This window comes from Mangifera indica, chromosome 1 (assembly GCF_011075055.1).
Source record: "Mangifera indica cultivar Alphonso chromosome 1, CATAS_Mindica_2.1, whole genome shotgun sequence".
NCBI classification, from domain to species: Eukaryota; Viridiplantae; Streptophyta; class Magnoliopsida; order Sapindales; family Anacardiaceae; genus Mangifera; species Mangifera indica.
In genome coordinates, this window is record NC_058137.1 from 7,147,409 (window position 1) to 7,166,489 (window position 19,081).

A 19,081-nucleotide genomic window follows, 5' to 3' on the forward strand; every position below is an offset into this window, starting at 1 on the left:
ATGAAAGATTTCACACTCAGGACAATTTTATACTCACCGCTTCTTTTTTTTTTTTAGGTACACTCATCACATTTGTTTCTCAATCTCACACGAATCAGTTTTAGGTCGTATGAATTCGGTCTTAGGTTTTTTTAAACCTTTTATTATGCAATTTTGTTTAATCATATATATCATTGTTATGTAATAAAAATTACATCTCAAGTTGTCTCATATATATGATTCCAAAAACAATCAACGAGTTGAGCAAACATCAATCTAGCCCACAACCTGTAGGATGAATCTCAAATATGTTGTCTTTTCTTCTAAAAGCCACGAAATAGGAAACATGAATCAAATCTATCATGACTATAATAATTATCTAGTATTAAAAAATGTTTCTTATTATCAAAGAATCATCCTCCTTAAATTTGATAATCACAATTGAAATATATTTATTTTTATACCATATCAAGATATGACAACATCGTTCTTGCCGTTAGCCGATACATTATCATAAACTTATATAACTCTAACTCTCACTATTATAAATATATAATGTAAGACTCATAAATACATCTCAAAAGTATTTTAAGCATTTCTTATTTAATTTAGTTGACTTAATTAATTTTATAAAAATAAAAGAGTTGATAAATGATCATTCGCTCTAAATGAATGCCCGTTTCATAGCTTGTGAATTGCTCAAGGTTGATGAATGATCGCTTCAGGGTGTAAAAGTAATTTTAATCTTTGGAACACCTATTCTAGTTAGAGGAACGCTTGTTTCAAAGTGGAAGTTATTTTAAAAAAATAGGTTTCAAAAGAGAGGGAAACACAAATTAAGTGGGATAATTGTTGGGAATATTTATTTTTAATAGGTAATTCTGAAAATTTATATGAAAGAGTTTGGTTTTCAAACAAAGAGTTTCACCATTTCCATATAAATTTTTAGAATATAAAGTCAGAGTGTACCAAGGGTCGAATTCACATAATTCTAAAGATTGTTGGAGTGATTAAATCTTGAAGATTAAGCTTATGTTGGAAGTGAGTTAAGTAGGCATAAATCATTTTGTTTAGTTGAAAATTTTTTGTGTCAAATGCATGTTATTGTACGCAATGTATAAAATGGTGATTTATGTGTATTATTCAAATGTAAGAAAATGTGAAATTAAGAAATGGATTATTGATGTTTGCCAAATTTAATGATTGTATCAAATTAAGCATGCGAATGAGATTATGGAATGATTGATTGACCTAGATACTGAGACTTAATTTTATAAGTTAGGGTGTACAAAATGATAGTTGAAAAGTATTAAAATTGAATTCCAAACTTAGTAGAACGTCATTCATAAGTAACGAATGATCGTTCTATATCTAAGAAAAATGATGTAGACAATCATTCATGGAAAACAAACCATATATTGTTAATAAGCATTATAGTAACAATTATGCTAGTTCACATATTAAGCAGAGAATGATCATTCATAAGTTGTAAATAGCCGTTTAACAAGTTGTTTCATAGGATATGAAGCATTAAGGAGCCTTAAGTCTGTGTGAACTAAGATACAAGTAAGAATAAAAGCCTTAAGTTGTGTGAACTAAAACATGGATAAGTAGGAGCTTTAAAGTGTGTAAACTAGTATGTATAGATACGTAAAAGCTTTAAGCTATGCGAATTAAGACATATATTAAGTAAAGAATAAGTTATGTGAACTATGATATGAAATTTGAGTGAAAGCAATGAAAATCTTGCATTGATGATAAAGTCATTAATTGTGTGGAGTATGATAAAACATATAGGAAAGTAGGTCACTAGTTATGTGATTACGATGAGAATTTATGAATGAATGAATCATTGTTATGTAATTTATGGCTCGAGAAAAGAGAAATTGTGTCAATGTTATGTTATCTTTGCCAAAAGATGTATGTGGAAAGTCATTGTTATGTTATCTTCCACTTAAGATTAAATTAAAGTGTTACTGATGTGTGATATATGATATAAGGTAAATTAAATATGTTGTTGCTTTGTGATCTTTAGCACACTGTGCTACTATTGTGTATCTGTAGCATTGGTTCATAAAAGCAATGTTGTGTGATCTTTAGCTCAATAACCCAAAATGTGAAAGTATGAGAGTTGTCACTCGATAAAACTTGTGAGATGTTTTTTGTACACACCCGATATAAGGGCATTCATAGTAGGGTGTCAATTTTATTAGTCCATGTAATATGTATGCATGAAAAGGGGGATTGCATGATTTTATTCCTAATGTGACAAATGAAATGTTTTATGCACATGTGTGTTGTGGGAACACCTTACAATGCTTTTAGCAATCAATTATGATCTGTGTGTATGAAAAGGGGTTAGTGAAAGTTTATTTCCTCATATGGCCAGAAAGTCTACGCATTTGTAATATAGTTCTTTGACAAGACGAAGTAAAGTAAAATGTTAGTGATAGAAAAAGAATAATCATGCTTTCACGAGTTAAGAATAAGGATTAGTATATATGGTCATCATAAGAAGGGTCAAGAGATACGTCATTGATGATGTTAATTGTGTGCAAGAATATGTGAGTTAGTGTGAAAAATAAATGAAGATAATTGAATGATAAGTTGTGTGCAAGTTTAAGGTATTTTATAGGTCACTTACTTACAGAGTGTTTTACAGTCATTCATTCCATATGTTTATTTTTGTAGATAAGAGATAGTTGTGTAGGACTATAGTATTTGCACATTAACTATTTTGATGTAAATATGTTTTAAGTTTTGAATGCAAAATATAGTTATCAATATCCTATAATACGATACGATTTGATACAAATAGAAAATGATACGTATCGTAATTAATACAATACAATAAACGTATCATATGATACGGTACATATTATCGATACTGATCAATATACTTTTTAGAAAAAAATAATGATGTAGAAAAAGTGTATATGAAAATTTTAAATTTTTTAAAGTTATTTGTGATATTTTTCAAAACGATGACATGTCGATTATATTTTTTATTATTTTATTTCTTAAAAATTGTATCATACGATACATAATATACAATATATAAAATTAGATTTTTGATATATGATACGATATATGATTTAATTACCATCATGCGAAGAACTGAGGATGCTAGACTTTGCAAGGATTGGAGGTTTGAACATTTCCAGATTTGCTAATAATTGAGACTGTCTAAGGTTGGAGTTGATTTAAGCTTTGGGCGTTCACAAATGACCAATATTATAAGAGAGGAGAGGTTGTTGAGGCTTAAAATTGATTCAAGCCTTGACCATCTGTGAATGATGAATTCCATAAAAGAGCCGAGACTTCGAAAAAAATAGAGGAAGATATGTGTTCCAATTTAGGCAATTGTAAATAAACAGATAAATTAGAGAGGTGAACATTCCCATTCCTTTGTCCTCTTGTAAAAAGGCTGGTGGGAACACCTTCTCTTGCCAAAATCCTAGTTACTCTTTGATCATTCTACAAATGACCAATATTATACGCGTCGTTTTATCATCAAGATAAAGTACGAGCGGCTGAGAGGGAAACCCAAGGTAAGCATAAGCGAACCGGATAGGTATTATTCTTATCAAGTTGCCAAACTTACTTGGGTGGACTTAGAAATGTAGTGGGGCCCTCTCAGAATGATTCATTGTAAAAATTAAGAGGCCCGGCCCAAACTAAGCATAATTAATTTATCACTAAACAAGTCGGTCACACTCACTGTAGTGCTGCCGTTAACAATCATTAATGTTTTGCTCCTTCTGGCCTCTCCACTCCTCGATCTATAACACTTCCTTTCTCTCTCTCTTCTCTTCACAATTGTGAAGCCCTAGACTTCAATTATTAACTCCAGGAACAGAATGAAAAGCAAGATCGAGCAAGACGATGATCCCGATCAAAACAAGAAGATGTTTCAGCATTCTCTGAAGCAGCAATCGAAGGCTGAGATTCACCCTCCACTCAAACGCTTACTCACTGAAACGAATTTCGCTTCTTCATCGACTCCGGTTGAAAAAAGAGACCGACCTGAGAAGAAGCACAGGAACTCTGAAAATTATCCTCGTCATGACTGCAAAACTGAAGGAGAATATGAAAAGGAAGGGACAGGGAAAAAGTCAGAGAGTGATCAAGAAAGTGAATTGAAAGAAACTGGTTACGTGGCGTCTCGTAGTGAGTCAGAGGATGATGATGACTTCAATGATAGTACTTATGATGACGACGAAGAGGAGCAGGATATTGAAGGGTCTGAAGACGAGGTAAAATTAGAATTGGTGTTGCTACGTTTATTGTGCAGTAAAATTTTCTATTTGTTTTCTTACAAATGTAAGAACTTTGATTCATGTTCGTATTTAATTTATTGGATTAATTTCGTTGAACTGCAGGAAGATGTAGTAGAACTTGGTATGTTGCCGAACAGGCTTGCCATTGTAGAAATGGACTGGAGAAGTTTTAAGGTATGTGAAAAACAAATGTTTTCTAATGTATTAATTATACTGTATTCTTTCATAAAATGGCTTTATGAATGATATAATGTAGCTACACTTTAATGCGCACAGATGGATCCAATTAGGGTTAATTTTGCTGTTTGCTTATGCTTATTTTTTCTTTTGGTTATGTAGGCTGGTGACTTATTTGGAATATTGAGCTCCTATCTGCCAAAAGATGGACGGATTTTGTCTGTGGCAGTCCATCCAACTGAGTTTGGAATTCAGTGTATGAAAGCGGAAAAAGTCTGTGGTCCTTTTGGCCTAGTTGATGGTGAACGCAAGAACTCTGATGGAGAAGCCGTTGAATTAACTAATGAAGAGAAATTGCATGCTTATAATAAAAGTACTCTAAGGTAATTGAATCTTTTCTTTTTTTCACTTGTATTATCTTTTTTTTAATTGTTTTATTGTATTTGTATTACTTTAGTATTTGTGTAAAATAAGATTTAAGTTGTATATAGAGTTATACTTGTTGTATGGTAATCTCTATCCATAGAACAAGAAGCAACCATCAACATAAGAGACAACCTGTGCTTTGACTAGTGGATACATTCCTTGACTAGAGAATATGTCTCGCCAATTGGCACCCCTTTATGTCATCTGCTTAAGCAATAAATTCCTACCTTGTTAACCTCGATCATGGTTATATTTTCAATGTAATCGTTTAGGGTGTTAGTAGTTGAATTTGAATATTGAATTAGTAATTGATTAACACTGTAACCCCCTCTCTTGGATCCTACAAATATGAGGGATCATCAAGGGAAGAGAGGGAGAAAGGCATATAACACACACAAATGCATGCTAGGTTTCTCTTCCACAATTGAGATTAATCTCACCCTAATCTAAGATAGGCGATAAGGCACTCAAACCCAACAATTCCTCCAGATGATTTTCTACATTGAGTCCTACTCAACACCTTTTTGAAATTTTTGTATTCTCTTTGGCCAGAGTATCCTCCTGGAGCAATTAGTGTTATAATCGTTGGCGTAGGTTCTTAAGCAATTGGCGGAACCACATTAATAAGTTATATGTGTCTAGCACCTTCTTTATATCCTATCACTTTCATTGCAGTAGATATCGGAGTCCATTAACGAATCATCATCACCACTAACATAGTCTAACTTGCACAAGACTTTAAATTGCGTATGTTAGTTGATGACAGAAAATCTCATCAATAATAGTCAACTCATCATTGTCTCTAAAAAGCAAGGAAAAACAATAACTATTTCATTTGAAGTGATGGAAGCCATTGTAATGTTGTTGGGTGGGATCCTACCTCATCCTTGTCTCTGAAAAGCACCCAAAAAAAAAAAAAAAATTAGCTGTTATGGTACAGAAGCCTCAGTGATGTTGGTGGGATTAAATTTCACTTTGTTTGGCTGAAAATTTATTGATCATGAATTAGTTATATCATCCATAAAAACAAGCATTATTTTATAACTAATTGCTCTTGGCATAGCTTATAAATTAATCTATTGATTTTAACCCCATTAAATCATTCTTAGTAAATTCAGTGAAAATAAATGTTATTTCTTTTATCCTACTTGTGTTTTCTCTCTTTTTCAGGTACAATTATGCTGTAGTAGAATGTGATTGCAGTACAACAGCAAACCTTCTTTATAAAGCTTGTTATGGACTTGAGTTTGAAGGATCAGCAATCAAGCTTATTTTGAAATTCATTCCCGACAATATGGAGTTTCAATATCCACCCCTGGATGTTGCAACAGAGGTATGCATTTTTCCATATGGTTGACATGAGCTAAGATGTGTGTAAATATATGCGCAATAAAGTTCTCTATACTTGTGACAACAAGAGAGCGGTTATTGAGTATCATGATAGTAGCAAAATACTATTGTTCATATATTTTTGGATATGGCTAAATTGTTCCAACATATTTTTACTAATTTAGAGATACTTGGAGTTGTGATGTAATTGCAATTATAAATATATTAATAATATTTGTTTTTGTTCAGGTTCCTGCAAACTATAGGGGTTTAGATTTTTATACCAAAGCACCACAGGAGGACAGAAATCTTGATCTTTCTCTAGATGACAAGTCACCAATTCAAGCAAAGAATTTTTCTCGAAAATTTATCGCTGATCAGGTCGGTATGCTTGATTTGGATTTTTTTAAAGTATATTTTTCATGGCTCTTTTATTAAGTTCTATGAAATTCCACTAACATCATATGGGGTTTATTTGTTGTTGTATTTTCTGTTAATAGTGGAATATGAATGAACATTATGTTTTACTAATATGTATCTTCTTCAAGGGTTTGTTTTATTTTCTCTTGCATACTGATACCATTCGTTTTCATGCAGCTGGCTGAATTGGATCCCACTAATCCTCTGCTCAAAAGGTATTAGCATATACAGATCCAAAATCGATTTCACTTTCATTGGAAAACAAGAATTAATATGAATTAAATACTTTCTTTGAGTAAAAGAGAATACATATATGCATGTTGAAGAAAACAACCGATGTTATGTTTTAATTGGATTATATTGCCCCTCCAGATTTCCATTATTTCTCTTTATGGGTTTTTTTTTCTTTCCCTTATATATTAACTCTTCGTTATATTGTATAGTTTTAAATTAAATTATCTTTCTTCCCCTTGGTGTATCTTATGGCATGTTTCAACTTTTCAATATATTGTATAGTTTTTTCTAAGATATATGTGCCAGGTTTATAAGTTTCTAGTATTGAGGCATAGTATCAGAAGTCTTGTGTGTTGTAGGAGTGCAACATATGCTTTGCAAGTATCACAAAGGCAACAAAATGTTGATCAAAGGGAACCTGTTGCTAATGGGGTAAACATTTCTGATATAAACCCTTCAAAGATAGAAAAGTATGACTTTTCTTCAATTCTTAGGGTACTTCAGATGAAGTCAAAGCAGTTTGAGATTATTTGTAAATATTTCAACTAGTGTAATTACCTACTTATAAGAATATAAATATATCAATGTAAGACTTGATTGCTTTTATTGTATATTACTGGAAGGACTGTAATGCATATATGTTTTGTTACTTAACGAGTTATTGTAGAGTTGATGGTGCACTAGTATTTCATTCTTTGGAAATTAATACTTTTTGACAATAACAAAATTATGTATACAATTAATATGTACAATTTTATGTATAAATAATGATATATCATCATATAATTAAGTGTTATTTTATCTCTAACTTAAAATTATTCAATCATATAGTAGCATTATTATTTGTGTATATAACATTATTAAAACAATATAGCTCCGGCCTAAGTCTAATAGCAAATTTGTCTTTTCACTTGAACTCTCCTGCGCCATTGTAGTTGTTTCCATCACCATCATTCTAGTTTGTTCTAGTTTCCATCATCATCTCAAGCATCGATCAACTTGTTATCCAATAGTTTCATAGTTGTACTATCATTCGTCTCAATTGTCTCTCAACTCATTGGTAGGTCATATTTTTTCTCGAATTGTTTTTTTATGTAATTCTTTATTGTTTACTTAAACTAGATAACAAAAGTAACAAATCTCTCTGTTTATTTTACTTTTTTAGTTTTTTCTTATAACTCTAGCTTAAGTTTGTTAACCATTCACTTGGTTAATGAAAACTGGATGGGTATCTTCATTTATTTACCATTTATTTGTGTTTGTATGTTATTATAAGTACAGGTGCCTTTAATAATAAAGTTTCAACATGTTTGACAAAATTCCTACTAAATAATATATAAAAAAAAAAAAATTATGCATAATCTGATGACAAAATTCTCATCTATGAATTTTCTTCTAATAAAATTTTGAAATATCTATCATATGATATTTTGTCAAAGTTGGAAAATTAGAAAAACAAGGTACATCATAGGAAATTAACTAGGTTCGGGCAACAATATTGTAGATATGTTTTTTTCTTGTCATAAATCTTTCAATATCCTAATATTTCCAGTCAATGTTGATAAAACTTTGCATTGTGTCAAAAGCTTAGTTTTGAAATACTTTTTTCAAATGTTGTTCCATTGCGCACTATTGTCATTGTGGTTGGCTTGGTACTTTCAAGTGTTGGGTAACAAATCTCTACGTGAGATACTGTTTCTGTGGAACAAAATCTTACACACTTAGAAATAAATGCATAGGGATATTCATGAGACTTTAAAGTCTTGTTCTAATAGTGGAAACTAGTCAAAAAGATGCTTATTATTTCCATTTACACATATTTTGAATACTATTTCTTATATTATATTCTCTAGTTTGTATGCACAGAAGAGGAAATTTTTTTGCAAAATGTATAGTCAAATCAAAACAACGAGCTAGCTAGCAATAACACCAAGAAATATTGCCTTTTATGTAGGTTTTATTGATTGATGTATTAGTTTATTTCTTGCACTGAAAGAGTGAAAACAACTTGTACTTTCTATTTATAATTTTACATAAGTTTTAGGATGGTATAAAAAAACAATTTTGAGAAAATCTTATCAATATTTCTATGATATTTAGTTTTATGAAATTGATATAATTTCCAAAACACCAACTGCTTGGTAGAAGTATCTCAAAATATAAAATATTAGAAGTGAATTATTTTTATTAGGTTCAAATTGTAAATCAAATTAGATCAAATTATATTTTATCTAGTTTGGTTTGGTTTGTAATTTAAAATGGGTTATTTTAGTTTAATTTTTTTTTAAATTGTTTTTATCTATTCGGTTTGTAAAATATTTTAACCCACACCAAAACGAATCGTACATACCTTTATTCCAAAAAGTCAGAAAGTAAAAGATTTAAAAAAACAAAAATCAAACTTATTGGCCTGGTTCACCTTCAATCAAGCAAGCAAAAGCTACGGGGGGGCTATCAAAGTTAGGGGGTCATCGGAGATTACCCATTTAGAAATTTATAGGCCCAGACCAAAGTAACATAAGCCTACCCGCTATTTTAGCTGACTCGGTGGTGGTCACATCTACCCCCATATCCAAACATGCGGTGTTATTTTTAACCATTCACCCCTAAGTTTAAGTGTTATCTCAAAGCCATATCAATCAAGTTTAAAAAACTTAAAATTTTACTCATCCATTAAATTAAAAATCTTAGTTATGATTAGAGGTAAAATAATCATTTAATAAAAATGTTAAAAATTTAAAGTTTATTACATTTATCCCCCTCAGCTTGAAAATTCACATTCCCCCCACCTGAAGTTTAAAAAATCAAAAATTTTCCCCTAGAGTTTGCAAACATCATCGAAGATGGTCGTCTCCAATGGCGTCAACTCTTCCTCCCAGCTTAACTCTCCCTATCAATTACTTCCCAGTCACCGACGAAGGTTAATTCCTCCGACAAAGATAAAATCGTCTTTGTCGAAGTGTCTTCGTTTTGAACTAAGACGATCTTCGGAGGTCTCAAACGGTCATATCGTCTTCATTTGGGTCCTCCAACGGTTGTCTTCATCTCAGACAAAGACGAAATCTTCTTCGTCTCGGACAAGGACAAAATCGTTTTCTTCCAAGATAAAGACACTCTGACGAAGACGATTTCGTCTTCATCGGAGGAATTAGCCTTCACTAGTAGTTGGGAAGTGATCGACAGAGAGAGTTAAGCCGATTGGGAGAGCTGATGCCCCCGGAGATGGGGAAGTTCGTTGTGTTCGATGATGATTTGTAAACCCTAGGAGGGAAATTTTGATTTTTTAAACTTTAGATGGAGGATTGTGAGATTTTCAAGTTGAGGGGGGCAAAATAATAAAATTTTAATTTTTTAATTAAAAGACGATTTTAACTTTAACCTTAACTAAGATTTTTAATAGAAAAGTAGGATTTTGAGTTTTTTAAACCTCAAGGGTGTTGTTTGACATAACACTTAAAGTTGGGTGGGAAATAGTCCTTTGGCCTTATAAACCATATTTAGTTAATCTTTAAGATGGTATATAATTCAATTTAAACTATAAAATTAGAATGAATTATTTAAAATTTATAATGTAATTTGATTTATAAAACAATTTAATTTAAGTTAAAACATTATTAAAAAATAGTTTATAGTTTAAACAATTTTCACCCGGAATGAAATCAATATATATAAATATTTCTTAATATATATTAAATATATACCCACAAAACTTATTTGATAACGTATACAACCCTAAATCCGCGAATTTTGCATCACCTGGGGCCTGGGCTTTGTCTCCCTCTTTACCGCCATAGCCACAATTGACTGTAAACCCTTCTTCCTCCATTTCTCAGCTCCATCTTCACCATTGTTGTTTTCTGTCGAAAAAAGTTTCATAGCTTTGTCCCCTTCGTTTTCTTTGTGGTTTTAGATATCATCTCACGTGTCATCTAACTGTTTTATCTTTGCGTTGTTGTCTCAGTCGTCATTCAACTAGCCAGTAAATCATTCTTTTTCATCTTCTTCCCGATCTGTTTTTTATTTGTGTAAAAGAAGGGTTGAAAAAAAGTTTATAGTCTTTTTATTTTGGTAAGTGCGAAAGGGGGTTTCAACTGGGTTTAGGGTTAATGAAAACTCTTTCGTTCTGCCTTTATATCAACTGGGTTTTTATGGTTTCATCATGTTAATTTCTTGAGTAGGATTGAATTATTGATGATCCGGAAAAGTTCATCATGTTTTGTTCCTATTGTACGATCGATTAATGTTGTTTTGTTTTGAATTTCTACCATACAACTCAACATTAAATGTGGAAGGGTCCCTAAACTCAAGTAAAATTTACTCCACTCTGTTCATAAACGGTTGACGAGATAAACCATCAAGTAGAAGAATATAAATAATTATGGTGAGACCACAGCTATACTTATGAAGATTGAAGCATCCCTTATAGGATGATGACTTATTGGCTTTGTTAGTAAATACGATAGCAAATAAACAAAGGGGTACACGGATTGTACAAATATAATATATTAAATAATAAAAAATAAGTTTGTAAAGAAAATATCTCTAAAATTTTTATATAAAAAAATACAGAATATATACATATAGAGGTTTAAAAAAATTAATATAATAATAATAAAAATATATAAATAATACGTGAATTTATTAATTAAGTAATTAGTTGTTTTGGTCAATAAATAAATTCCTTTGAACTATACAAAAAGCGAAAGAACAAGGGCTCTTGTGGATTAGGACAAGCAGACAAATCAGAACCCTATTTTACCACTAGATTGTTGTATTCAAAGAGCGTTCAACATGATAATTCCAAAAGTGCAATCCAAATATTTCTGAAGTGATGGAGAAGTAAGTTCAAGAGTAATAAACTCAATGTTCTGGAATTACTCAATAAATCTGCCTCAATTTGTTGTTCCATTTAGGATCGAGGTCTTATCTGGACTATTGTCATATTATGGTTGTCCTTTTGAATTATGTTATTTGTGTAAATATAGTTTTTTTTTTGGGATAAATAAGGCATGTTCATGCATCATTCTTTTGCTCTTTATATTTGAAATTAAATGATTTTTAATTGGCTCAAAACATAACCTAAATCATATTTTTTAGTTTACTTTGAAATTTAAAATTGGCTAAGGGACCTATTCTCATCCAAAATATGTTATTTTTTCAAGTTTTCTTCTCTTGTCTTTAAAAATCTTGAATACTCATTTATAGGTGGTTAAAGTTAACAAAACTCTAACTTTTTTAAATTTTATCTCTTTTTCTCCCCTTAAATACTAAAAGATAACAATTTCTCCCCTTAGGTCAAGTTTTGAAAAGTAGAAATTTCCCCCTCATGATTTTTCCATTATCTGACAATATCTTCTTTCTCTTCCTCTAGTGGCCGCTTCTTCACCATCTCTCTCTCCAATCAGCAATCTTAAACCTAGCAGGAAGGCCATGTTTCATTTTCTCTAACAGAGACGATCTCATCTTCGTTAAGGAAGATAAACACCTTTGTTTTCTCAACGAAAATGAAAGTGTTTTTCAACGTCAATCAACATCTTCCAAGCTTCCAAATGAGAGAAGTTCTACCGTCGAAGCAAGAGGAGACATCAGGAGATATTCGTAACCAAAGATGGTGTTGAATTTGACATCGAAGATCTGAAAATTAAACCCTAGGGGAAAACTATTATTTTTTCAAACTTAGTTTAGGGAAAAAAATTTTAGTTTTTAATATTTATGAGGGAAAATGAGATTAAATTTTAATTTATTTTTTAATATTACAAATAAAATAATGATTTTACTCTTAAAACTGTTAACTTTAATCACTTATGAATGAATATTTAAAATTTTAAAAAATAAGGGGAACACCTGGGAAATAAAAAACAGCAGGAAGGCCATGTTTCATTTTCTCTAACAGAGACGATCTCATCTTCGTCAAGGAAGATAAACACCTTTGTTTTCTCGACGAAGATAAAAGTGTTTTTCAACGTCAATCAACATCTTCCAAGCTTCCAAACGAGAGAAGTTCTACCGTCGAAGCAAGAGGAGGCATCAGGAGATATTCGTAACCAAAGATGGTGTTGAATTTGACATCGAAGATCTGAGAAAATTAAACCCTAGGGGAAAACTATTATTTTTTCAAACTTGATTTAGGGAAAAAATTTTAGTTTTTAATATTTATGAGGGAAAATGAGATTAAATTTTAGTTTATTTTTTAATATTACAAATAAAATAATGATTTTACTCTTAAAACTGTTAACTTTAATCACTTATGAATGAATATTTAAAATTTTTAAAAATAAGGGGAACACTTTGGAAATAAAAAACTTTGGGTGGGACTAAGCCCTTTGGCGTTTAAAATAATTTAATTTGGTTCGCTTTGAAATTTTTTCGATGGCCAAAGGACTATATCCCATCCAAACTATGCTGAATTCTCAAAGTTTCTCTCGTTAACTTTGAAAATCTCATTTATCCACCCATAGGCCGTTGAACTTAACTGAGTACATTGGTCATATCATTTTTCCCTCCAAACCCTAAAAACTAACACTTTCCCCCCAACCCAAGTTTTCAAAAACTACATTTTCCCCTCTAGGGTTTCCAAACTTCAGATCCAATTTTTTCGACAACGATCGGCAATCTCCAAGCACCTACTCTCCCTCTCCGATGACCCCTCCTTTCGGTCGTACACTTTCGACGCTATATGACGTCGTCATAGATGAAGATGACCTGTCTTCATCTCTGACAAAGACGAATCATCTTCATTCAGAGACGAAGACAACGTCTTCATCTCTGAACGAAGACGATTTGTCTTTGTCAGAGATGAAGACGCGTCGTCTTCATCGACGACAACGCCTAGGAGGGGAAGACGCCTCACAGTCGAAAATAGGAGACATCGGGGAGGAAGAGACGTTGCCTGGAGATCGTTAATCGTTGTCGAAAAATTCAATACGAAAGTTTGGAAACCCTAGGGGGAAAAATATTGTTTTTGAAAACTTGGATTGAGAGAAAATTATTAGTTGTTAGGGTTTGGGGGTAAAAGAAATTAAATTTAAGTTTACTTTTAATACTACAGATAAAGTGATGATTTTGCCCTTGAATCTGTCAATCTGACTTTTTTTTAATAGCCCATGGGTAGGTAAATGGGCTTTTCAAAGTTAACTGGTGGGAATTTGTAGAAAAAGCATACCTGGGGTGGGAAATAGTCCTTTGGCCTTTTTTCGATCCACTTTCTCAGCAAACTTTGAAAATTTGATTAAACTGCAACAAACCTACCGTGCACACCCCTATTAAACCCTAAAATCCCCAACAAAAAACTAACGTTTTTCTTCTGCGTCAGTGCTTCTATTTGCTGTCTCTGCTCAATTGCAAAACCCTAAAACTAAAACATGGGCTCCAAAAACAAAAATAAGAGAAAGAATAAGCAGAAGAAGGATTCAGATGACAACGATAACAGGAAGAAGATCATCACAGACTCTCGATTCGCGTCCGTACACTCGGACCCTAGGTTCCAGAATGTGCCGAAGCAAAAATCAAAAGTGGAGATTGATTCTCGATTCAACCGCATGTTCACCGACAAAAACTTTGCATCGTCTTCAGCTCCATACGACAAAAGAGGCAGACCTAAAGAGAAGAGCAAAAGCTCTGACAATTCTCTGAAACATTATTACAAAATTGAAGAAGAAAATAAAAAGAAAGAAGAGGAAGAGAAAGAATCAGAGAGTGATAGTGAAAGTGAATTGGAGGAAACTGGTGACGTGCACGTGGTGATAAAGACTGAGTCGGAGGATGAGGATGATGACGTGGATGAGAGTAGTTCTGATGAAGAAGACGAAGAAGAGGATGTATACGAGAGTGAAGTGCCTGAAGAGGAGGTAAATTTTGAATCAGTTTGGTAAAGTTAATCAAGCGGCAAAACTTTTTTGTTTGTTTCATTACAAACTTTGAAGTCCAACATTTGGATGTTTCGTGTAAAATTTATTGGATTTATTTTGTTAAGCAGCAGGAAACTATACCAGAAATTGAGAAAGAAACGCGCAGGTTAGCTGTTGTTAATATGGATTGGAGACATGTTAAGGTACACAAGAAAAAGATATTTAACTTTGAATTGTGTGAATACTGATATAATGTGCATACACTCAATTAAAAGGGATAAATTTCTTGTTGTGTTTATGCTCAAGTTTTTTTGTTTGGTAATGTAGGCTGTTGATTTGTATGTTATATTGAGTTCATTCCTGCCAAAAGAGGGACAAATTCTGTCTGTGGCTGTATATCCATCTGAGTTTGGAATTCAGCAAATGAAAGACGAAGAAATTCATGGCCCTGTTGGTCTATTTGATAATGAAGATAAAAACAGTGATGATGAAGACAATGATGAAATTGACGAGGAGAAATTGCGTGCCTATGAGAAAAGTAGGCTCAGGTGATTAATTTTTTTTTTTCCTGTTCTGTTGTATGTTCCTGATATTTTAATATGTCTAAGATAAGATTTAAGTTATGTATGTAGATACTCTCATAAGCTGTTTCATCTGATGTGATAGAGGCTGTGAATAAATTTCACTTTGTTTGGTATAGTCATCAAATTTATTGTAAAGGGATTTAGTTATGTCACCCCATATTAGCCCCAGGCTATTTTAGAATTTGACATAACTAATAATTAGTCTTTTGATATTGACCACGGTGACTTATTCTCAGTGAACTTAAAGTAATTTTGTCTCATTAAGTAGCAACTATCTTCACTTTCTAGAGGGTTCTACAGATTCTATTTATATCATCCCACATTAGCTCTGTATGGACTAAACAGTTTTCCAGGTGATTTTGTGCCCCTTATATGAGGATTTTGTAGTCCATGATACTCATAATTTGGACTTTTGAATACAATTTGTGTCTTGTATTACCATGTCACTTATCTCATCAACTCATTATTATTTAATTTATGTGTCAAGGACAAGTGAGAATGCATCATTTGAGATGAAATTTTTGAGTTCATTTTGAGATTTTTATCATTGCTCAATTTAAAAATCTCCTTTACTTGACTTAATGAATGAAATGTTAATTTACTAACTTTATCATACCTGTTATTTTTCTCCATATTTAAGGTGTTTGTAAAAATATATGTTGCTTTCTCTCAGGTACTACTATGCTGTTGTGGAATGTGATTCTAGTGCAACAGCAGACTACCTTTACAAAGTTTGTGATGGAGTTGAGTTTGAAAGATCATCAAACAAGCTTGATTTGAGATTTATTCCTGACTCTATGGAGTTTAAACATCCACCTCGGGATGTTGCAAGAGAGGTACGTAATTTTTTCCATATGATGGCGAGACACTTATATATTTGTAAATATATGTACAATGAAGGTTTTTTTATACTAATAAAAGTAGATTTATTGATAATCCATGTTTTTGTTCAGGCTCCTACAAATTATGGCGGTTTAGATTTTTATACCAAAGCATTGCAGCATAGTAATGTTCATCTTTCTTGGGATGATGATGAACCAGAGCGTTCAAACACCTTGAAACGGAAATATAATGCTGATCAGGTTGGTGTGCTTGATCTAGCTGGTTATGAGTAGATTTTTGATGATGATTCTTTTAATTCTTGAGAAATTTTAGTCTAATAAAATATAAGATGGTTGTTGTACATTAGTGATAAGTTTTTTTTTTGCTTATTTTTATTTATTTATTTATTTTTGCAAAAGGTGCCTTAAGTGTGCCATTGAGACTAAAGTTTTTGCAGGTTTGTTTGCGATATCTGATTGATGCAGTCAGTTCTTCAAGATCACTTATAATTTACTTATACAATCTTTGAATGTAAAGATGGTAGCTGAGGCTCAATGTCTTATTTGTGTCTGTCTTCATATGCAATGCAAAATCTGTCTTCCAACTCTATGGACTACTTGCCATCACAAGACAGTGCTTTTTCATCTTCTTTGGGATTTAGGGTAGAATGAGTCAAAGGCTTGTGTTTTTCAATTGTTGTACTCTTTTTTGTTTTGGCCATATAGCAGACAATCGTATCATTAGTAAGGACATAGTTAAACATTGACCTACATATTAGTGTTGTTTGAATCAAAATGTTTCCATTATTTGATGCATTTTGCCATGTTGCTTGGTTTATTTGTCACTTTAATAGGCCATGATAGTTACATATTAGAGAAAATGATGATAATATTGATAACAACAATGCCATTTATGAAAGCAACAATGAGTCTCATAAAAATAAAATGGAGATAAGCAATGGAGATAGTGTTTTTCCTTTAGCTCTTGTTCAAATTCTTAACGTTGATATCCTCTGATACTGTCTGTTTTCATCCAGCTAGCTGAATTGGAAATAAAGGAGTTTTTGGCTTCTGAAGAGAGTGAAAGTAATGATGAAGATGATAACGTCACAGAGCAATCTGATAAAAGGAGTAAAAAAAGAGATATGTACCGTGCTTTGCTCCAGTCTGGTGATGGTTCAGGAGATGACGAGGAGGATGGCCAGGATATGGAGGTCACTTTCAATACAGGCCTGGAGGATATAAGCAAGCGCATTTTGGAAAAGAAGGATAAGAAGTCAGAAACAGTTTGGGAGGCCTATCTCAGAAAAAGATGTGAGAAAAATAAGGCCAGGAAAAATAAATCAAAGTATTCATCAGATGAGGAGAGTAGTGATACTGATCAAGAGGCAGTAGAAGAAGCAGACGATTTTTTTGTTGAGGAGCCTTCGGTTAAAAAGAGTAAAAAGGGGTCTCGGATTAAAGGTGAGAAAGAAGGAAAGCAACATCAAGATACAGATGTAGAAGCAAATGCAAGCATGGCAGAGCTTGAGTTGTTATTGGCTGATGACAAAGGGATGGATAATGGATTGAAGGGATATAATTTGAAGCCTAAGAAGGCCAAGGGGAAAAAGAGAAATGAAGTTCCAAATGAAGACAAAATACCTACTGTTGACTATGAAGATCCACGGTTTTCAGCTCTTTTCACTTCTCCTCTTTATGCTTTGGATCCTACTGATCCACAGTTCAAAAGGTATGAACAATTTGAAACCAATTTTAAATTTGATCATAATACAAGAGTTTTATAATTTAGAATCACTTTTGTGACCCAACGACAGTTCTTGATTTTGTTGTTTGAATGATCATGCTCTTCTAAATTGACTTTCTTTTACTTCATAATATAATTGCCTTAATTTTAATTCTTCAAGATATCGTAGAGTTTAAAATTGTGGTATTGGATCTGAGTCTCCTGTTTCTGTGTTTTGCAGAAGTGCAGCTTATGCTCGGCAGGTAGCACAGAGGCAGCAGAAGACCGACTCAAGAGAATTAGTGGATAATGAACCTAGTAATTTACCATCTAGTGACATTGAGGCAAACATGCCCATGAAGTCCGATGTTTCTGCTTCAAAGATGGAAAAGCATGAGTTGTCTTCATTGGTTAGATCAGTCAAGATGAAATCCCAACTAGTTCAGTTGCCCTCCAATGGTAAGAAAGATAGATTGTCATCTATAGATGCTGAAGAAAAGGATGTTTATCAACCTGTAAAGAAGAAGACCAAAGTCACAAGAAATTGAAACAAGGAAATAGGTGTGATACCTATTATTCTTCACAAGTGGAAATTGAGATGCTAAGAGAGTTTCACATGAGACCATTGACATATTTTATTGCCCTTTTTGTTGTTAAATTATTTAACTCAATTCTGTTGACAACCTTTTTTATTTTTATTTTCATTTTCATTTTTATTTGGCGTTTTGAAGTAGCCTGTTTGTAGAAGGAAATAAGAGTATTTGCGTAGAGCCTCATTCTGCGGTTATACTTATGGCTGTTACGTTTCGCAAATTCACATAATAATATGTGCTTCCTCGCCTTTATATTTGTGGCTGTTTGCTTTGCTAATTAACGAGTTTGTAGAGTGACAATGTGTTACAGAATAAACTGATTTTGGCGGGAAAGTTGATTGAGCAGAAGGATCAACGCTGAGATGTTATTTACATTTTGATGATACGGCAACATTGGCTTAAAAATAATGCGGTGTCGTTTTGTGTTGTTTGTAATATGGTGGCGGTGTTATCGTGTAAATAAAGTGGGAAATGTAATATGAATCGAATAATCGTTTTTCCAATGCAAAACGTGTGACCTGGTTTCCCTTTCTGGAATTCTCTATTCTTTTCTCTCTTCTTTGTGTGATTTCGTTTCTGTTCATTAGAACTTTGGAATTGCTTGCATCAATGATATTAGAGCTAAGACCTGGCAATGGCTAACTGTACAAAGATGTGGGAGATGC

The 19,081-nt window shown here is 32.5% G+C and overlaps 2 protein-coding genes across 4 annotated transcripts; both read left to right on the plus strand.

Moving 5' to 3' along the window:
* The first annotated feature begins 3,692 nt into the window (after positions 1-3,692).
* LOC123192586 (ESF1 homolog) lies at positions 3,693-7,494 on the plus strand. Of its 3 annotated transcripts, none has more exons than XM_044605188.1 (7): positions 3,693-4,235; positions 4,362-4,433; positions 4,599-4,819; positions 6,033-6,195; positions 6,441-6,572; positions 6,789-6,826; positions 7,187-7,494. In XM_044605188.1, exons 1-7 carry the CDS (start codon positions 3,840-3,842, stop codon positions 7,392-7,394), a joined length of 1,230 nt encoding a protein of 409 aa, XP_044461123.1. In that variant the 5' UTR covers positions 3,693-3,839; the 3' UTR covers positions 7,395-7,494. The 3 variants fall into 3 exon arrangements, with proteins under 3 accessions (XP_044461123.1, XP_044461132.1, XP_044461139.1); XM_044605197.1 differs by having other exon boundaries at positions 7,190-7,494; XM_044605204.1 differs by having other exon boundaries at positions 3,694-4,235; positions 7,205-7,494.
* Positions 7,495-14,072: 6,578 nt separating this feature from the next.
* LOC123218565 (pre-rRNA-processing protein esf1) lies at positions 14,073-18,668 on the plus strand. The gene is made up of 7 exons (XM_044640059.1): positions 14,073-14,692; positions 14,821-14,895; positions 15,020-15,240; positions 15,950-16,112; positions 16,230-16,358; positions 17,135-17,829; positions 18,065-18,668. Exons 1-7 carry the CDS (start codon positions 14,207-14,209, stop codon positions 18,369-18,371), a joined length of 2,076 nt encoding a protein of 691 aa, XP_044495994.1. The 5' UTR covers positions 14,073-14,206; the 3' UTR covers positions 18,372-18,668.
* The last annotated feature ends 413 nt before the right edge of the window (positions 18,669-19,081 follow it).

Excerpts from the sequence above, each read along its gene's own strand:
- LOC123218565 (XM_044640059.1), top strand. The coding sequence starts at position 14,207 with ATGGGCTCCAAAAACAAAAATAAGAGAAAGAATAAGCAGAAGAAGGAT. Across the intron at positions 14,693-14,820 it reads GTGAAGTGCCTGAAGAGGAG|CAGGAAACTATACCAGAAAT; the intron begins GTAAATTTTGAA and ends TTTGTTAAGCAG. Across the intron at positions 14,896-15,019 it reads TGGATTGGAGACATGTTAAG|GCTGTTGATTTGTATGTTAT; the intron begins GTACACAAGAAA and ends TTGGTAATGTAG.
- LOC123192586 (XM_044605188.1), top strand. The coding sequence starts at position 3,840 with ATGAAAAGCAAGATCGAGCAAGACGATGATCCCGATCAAAACAAGAAG. Across the intron at positions 4,236-4,361 it reads TTGAAGGGTCTGAAGACGAG|GAAGATGTAGTAGAACTTGG; the intron begins GTAAAATTAGAA and ends GTTGAACTGCAG. Across the intron at positions 6,196-6,440 it reads CCCTGGATGTTGCAACAGAG|GTTCCTGCAAACTATAGGGG; the intron begins GTATGCATTTTT and ends GTTTTTGTTCAG.